The following is a 6,127-nucleotide window of genomic DNA, read 5'->3' on the forward strand; positions in this document are numbered from 1 at the left end:
CGGACACACACACACGGACACACACATGGACACACACACACGGACACACACACACACACACACACACACACACACACACACACACACACACACACACACACACACACACACACACACACAGGTGAGTCAGAATCAAATTTCAGAAACATCACTTCTTCTTGCTGAGTTATGACGACACCATGAAGATGATTTTTGACCCTGCGATGACGTGAAGTCCACCTGGAGTCGTCTTCAGTAAAAAAAATAAAAAATGATGGCCTCTATCTAGCCTACAGATCTGTGCAGATAAAACCCAGGTGTGTGCACGTGATAGAGTGAACAGTGAGGAAAAGCATCCTCATGAGGCAAAGTGTCTGTAATTGTAATTGGGATATGTTTTTGACAAAAGAGGACATTATTCCTTTTGGAACATTATTCAAATGATCATTGAAAAATATATAAAAATTAGGATCTGTACGAGACAATTCAATTAAATGTTTAGGACATGTTAGGGTTACATATTCTTTCAATATAATTAACACCACCTTTTTGTAATGTTGAATTATTGGACTACGCTAGGTGGAGTACGTTATGCCCGTCAGATACTGGACGTTTGCCGCTTTTTTAAATGGCGGGTTCACTAACGGTTTGGAAATGATATCAGTCATCATGAAGACACCTCTGCAGACTCAGTGCCCTCAGCAGGAACTTGTTCTTTGTGTTTCTCTGATTTAAAGACTGAAAATGTAAATGAGAGAATGTGAGTGGGAGAAGATCCAGACAAAGGCGGCTGTGTTACTGAGCTCCTCCAGAAAGAGAGAGACAGTGTGTATTAACCGCTCTGCAGATGCAAAGCAATCTATGACAGCAGTGTGTGAATGTGTGTGTGAAAGCATGAATGAGGCCATGTGTTGTAAAGCAATTAGTAGACTAGAAGATCACGTTGAAAATGCATCTTCAGTACTTTGAAGTATCAGGAGCAAAGTGTGAGTACTGCTGCAGTGAGTGGATGCTGGATGTTGGTGGAGGAGGCGGTGGATGCTGCGTTCAGGGACCGCTGTGAATCTGAGCGTGGAGGTGGAGTGTGGGTATGAATGACAGCCGCGTGCTTTGAAACCGACCAATGGGGTGAGAGAAGGAAAGAAAGTGGGCGGGTCCGAGTCAGTCAGTTCAGCTAATGATTTACTGATTATCAGCTTATTGAATTATTCAAATTTAAATGTGTTTTAAGGGACAGCAAAACAGTGGCTTTTCAGGTTGAAATACAGCCGTAATCACATGATCAGCCTATTATTAAACTATATATATACTCTATATATTAATGTTAGTAAAGGAATCACAGGCTGAACTGACTGAGTCCCGGTGAGATGGAGACTTACGGGCGCAGAGTCGACGCTCTGCACAGGAAGCGAGGGGGAAGAGGAGGAACTTCACATTAGAGCTTTTCACATTAAGACATACACAGTGAAATACTTAATAAAGTTAACATCAGAAAACAGCAGCTGTTCCACCTGTAGCCACACACTACAGTGAGGTCACATTGCCCTGAGGTACGCCTCTGGCCAGGTGAGATTTATTCATAGGAAAAAGTTAGCTAACATTTGCTGGCTAATTCCTAAAATCGGTAGCTAAAGAAAGCTAACTAGCCGGTTTGATCGATAGCAAACGTTAGCTAGCTTAAAACGTGGAGTAAATAGCCAACTTTTCCTAGACAGCTAGATAGCTTTTTAAAAAGATAGCTTACTATAGCTATAGTTTATTAACTAGAAAGCTAATGTTTGCTGGCCGGCTTGTTAAATAGATAACTTAGTTCGCTAGCTAAATAGCCCCAGATACGTTCATTGAATTTGGAGGAACTAACACATTTAAACTGAGTTTGAACCGGAAGTAGGAAAAGGGGCGGGGCTACATACGGTAACTAGAGTTGGAAACGTCTCTTTTAACCAAATGCTGTGACTCACCCTCAGCTCGACCCACTTGTCGAGGAGTCTCCGGTCGTTGAACTCGCACAGCAGGCCGGAGGAAGTGATGCAGAAAGTGGACGAGGCCTGTTTACCCCGACCACACGCCACATCGCTGAAGAAGTTATTCCTGAGTTCTCCCAGCAGCCCTGAACGCCCCAGCAGAGGCACGGTGGCGTTCACCTTGGAGGTCTTAGCGTGGTCCAGGTACCAGAACTTCACGTGTCGATTACCGGCCGTAACAAAGTAGGAGCTGTCGTCGGAGAAGGACACGGCCGTCACTTTACTGGAAACCTTATTGGCTGCAACAACGACGTTTTTCTGATGGGAAGACACACAAAACAACAACAACAACATCAGTCAGCTGGATTACAAAGCAGTTTCACTACAATACCTGTATACTTTCACAGAGAACATTTTGGCGAAATAAGAAGATACAATCGACTACAATTTAACTATTGTGGGCCCTCTCAAATGTATGTTTACTGGCGGTGGTCTCTCGAAATAATCGTTAATAAACACCTGGACCACTAAACAAAGTCTACACAACAAGAAACACAACGTAACAACTGTATATGTGATAATCATGTCTTTGTAGATCGCTGTTATTTATAATTCATTTTAAAATGTGTATTTGTTTATCATTTGAGAATATAAGTTTGCATTTTCCCTTTGTTTATTTATAATTTTTCAGACTATTTTATATTACATTTATTTTATAATTGTTTTTTTCCTTTTTGGTGTGAGTCATGAGGATGGGGGGGTTGGTATACAGATACCCCCAAACAACCACAATAACACATTGGAAAATTACCTAAATAAGGGATTTTATTTAAGGCTAAACCTGAAAGAAGTATACACTTAATACTACTCACAAGATAAATACTCAAAACAACAGCGTGTACCTGAACGCATCACCCTGCTGGTTTTCAATGCTCTTCAGCAGCCACCTATCCTCAGTTTTAACGAGTTTTTCAAAGATGTTTTTTTTGCAGATTTGTACTGTGTGTAGTTCAGTTTCATCTGATTAACACCTCCTACATTATTCACTCAAACGTTGACTTGTCTACCTTCCAGTTCCAGACGTTGACCATCATGTCGTGCTGGTAGCCCACGCTGACGATGTATTTTCCGTTTGGCGAAAACGCGACGCACGAGATTCCGTATTTGTGTTCCTGAAGCTCGGCGACCTGCAGACGCTCCGAAGCGTCCCAGACTCGGACCGCCGGCATGTGGCCGCTCTGAGGAAGAGGAGGAGGAAGAAGGTCAAAAATATATATACAACTATGTGAGCATTGTCCTTGTACTGTAACAGTCTGTCTTCTTGTTCAGTCTGTATTGGAAAATACTTAATAACATCTTAAAAATACAATATAAAATCTTCATCCACTGGTAGTCAGTAACAGCCACAAGTGAGTCAATAATACAAATGTTTTATAAACACTTAACGTGATACTGATTTAACTACTAGCACGTCTGGTATTTAAATTCCAAATTACATTGATTTGTTTGATCTACAGTTTAATTAATTTGTGATTTGTGATTATTTGTCTTTTATGGGTATGTTATTTATTTGTACGTTTCAGCACCCAGTGTTGGTTTAATAGGATAATGATTCAGTGATTTAGTAACAACAGCAGGTTGACTCCTCATCATGCTGAGAGACCTTCTGTTCCTCTAAACCTCCTCACTAATCCTCCAGACCTCCTCTGTTTGCACGAGGACTCGTTTCTGTTGTTTCTCTGCAAGGTTTGGGCCTTTTTTGTTTTGAATCTAGTCATTTTATTTTATATTAAGTCATTTTTCCTTCCTATACATGCTTGCTCCTATGCTGATTGGCCAAGATGCATCTTAAAAAACAAGTAGTAACAGGGTCTTCAACACACAGACTACAGACCCTCCCTAACCCCCCTAAACTGAGTAAACTCTGGTCCTGGGTTAGGCTCTTGAAGACCTGCTGATCATCAGAAAGACTCACCTCTCCTGTGACCACATATTTCCCATCTGGAGAAAACGCTAACGTGGTGATCGCCTTCCTGAAGAACAGGAAGGGAGAAAAGGGTCACATGTTTAAAATCACGTAATCAGACATGGTCAGATGTAAAGGAAAACCATGGTTGTATTTGTATTGTATAGCAGTGACGAGTTTGTCTGTGCCAAATAGACCCATTACACTAAATGGACTGTATCTTATAAATCTCTTCATCAGGTCTTCTCGACCCCTCAAAGCACTTTACATTCGACGAGTCATTCACCCATTCACACCTCATTCATGCAGAGCAGCACCACTTGCTCTAGGGAAGCGAACACTCACACACACACTCTCAAAAACTCAAACAAGGACACATCGACATGTTAACTGCACGGGCTGGGATCGAACCAACAACCTGCTGGTTGAAAGTCGACCTTGATTATAAGGTGTGTCTTTCAGTGGCGAGCCGTGACTTTTATGCCTAGGCCCTCTGACCCCACCCCTTCCCTCGAAAAAAAAAAAAAAAGAGTTATTACCTCACAGTGTATACTTCAGCTGAAAAACACCGGCCCGGGGTGCAAAACCAAATATTATTATTATTATTATTAATTATATATACAGTCTATGTGCAAAACGCATCAATGACAGCGACCCTCTACCACACAAAGCAACACCTGTAAATAACCCACTTTGTGTTCTTTGAAATTGAAAAGGATATTGCATTGTGTTTGTTACTTTCGTTGCTGTTTTATGTCTTAAGTGTAATTTGGCATGCTTTTATTTTGAAGGCGAGTTTACGCTGTTGACAGTTGTTGTTGCTATGGAAACAAGAAACGCTTCACAGCGGGCGGAACTTGTCATAAAGTCCGCGATAATAAAATCCACCCATTTAGAGGGAAGATATGATTGGTCAGTTGTACTGTCACTTGACATTACTCTCTCGTTCAGTTACTATAGCTGGCCCTCTGTGAATTTACAGTTGGACCACCAACAGCTCCTGTCTTCAGTGACTCCCAGAGACGAGCTTCTTTCATTTAACCCTTCACATTCAAACAGAAACTGAAAAGGCAGATTCGAAGGATTTAGTTATTTGGAAATGTTATTTTAAATATAATTAAATCCAGTTATTTTGGTAAAACTAGAGAGGGCCTAGAGGGCCCTGACGGCTCGCCACTGGTGTCTTAATTCAGTTACTTCCCTTGGTACACACTAAACTAAATGTCAGCCGTGTAGTGTAGTGTTGTAGCTAACAACTTATCCATAGCAGTTTAACTCATTATAGACTGCTTAATTAACCCCTATTAAATAAACTACGGTTCCTTATCAACCCCAGTCTAGGGGTGCGAGCATTACATACTTAAAAAACTCAGGAATAGGTTTTATTTGTGTAGTAGCTGGTTGTGCTATTTCATAACAGAATTGGAGGGATGAAACCCTCTGGTCACGCATGCAGAGCACGCAGCACAGACAGTGACATTTGTTCTCTGCTTTTAACCCATCCCAGTACCAGGTAGCCATGATGGCGATCATTAAATGTGTGATCCTCAACTTTTGACCGTAATGGATAAACCTTTCGGGTACTTATAGCGCATATTGCCACACTTTGGGAAGCAATTATGCACTCAAAACAGCAAATGTGAGTACAGCTAAATTGAGACACAGTATCAGAACTGAGCCAGAAACACAATTTACAATTCCTTTAAAAATTGAGTAAATTATAATGGAATTAGACCTGCACGCCACACACTACACTCAGTTATCTTTATTTGTAAAAGCATGTTATATATGAAGTTTTTGTTAAATGCTTTGAGCACCTATTGTACCCTGAAACAGTTTCCACATGCAGGTGAGGTGAGAGCTGATTGGCCAAAGTCTTACCTGGAACTGTTGAAGATGTAATGCTGTTTGTTCTTCCGAGGATTCAAAAGGACGACGACACACCTGAACACACACACACACACACACACACACACACACACACACACACACACACACACAGACAGAGACAGAGACAGAGAAAGTTAGCATGTTAAAACACGATGAACGAATATAAACACAACCAGAAAGAAACCTGCTCCCCACCCGATGTACAAACACACCTCATAGAACACATGCGCACGCACATGCACACGCACACACACAATCATATACACACACACAATCATACACACACACACAATCAACTTAAAGTTCAGGTTTCACTTCCAAAACAAGT

At 41.3% G+C, this 6,127-nt stretch overlaps 1 protein-coding gene across 1 annotated transcript in view; it reads right to left on the bottom strand.

The window, feature by feature from the left end:
* The window catches only part of LOC104966395 (mitogen-activated protein kinase-binding protein 1-like), a 16,950-nt gene extending 11,058 nt beyond the window's left edge, over positions 1-5,892 (bottom strand). Inside the window, exons 1-5 of the mRNA XM_010795582.1 lie at positions 5,791-5,892; positions 3,919-3,976; positions 3,011-3,181; positions 1,941-2,261; positions 1,359-1,376 (exon numbers count right to left, since the gene is read on the bottom strand). Coding sequence (XP_010793884.1) covers positions 1,359-1,376; positions 1,941-2,261; positions 3,011-3,172 — 501 coding nt within the window. The 5' untranslated portion in view covers positions 3,173-3,181; positions 3,919-3,976; positions 5,791-5,892. The remainder of the gene's footprint in view (positions 1-1,358; positions 1,377-1,940; positions 2,262-3,010; positions 3,182-3,918; positions 3,977-5,790) is intronic.
* Between the last annotated feature and the right edge of the window lie 235 nt (positions 5,893-6,127).

The sequence above is a fragment of the Notothenia coriiceps genome, unplaced genomic scaffold (assembly GCF_000735185.1).
Source record: "Notothenia coriiceps isolate Sejong01 unplaced genomic scaffold, NC01 NC01_scaffold00037246, whole genome shotgun sequence".
Lineage (NCBI taxonomy): Eukaryota > Metazoa > Chordata > Actinopteri > Perciformes > Nototheniidae > Notothenia > Notothenia coriiceps.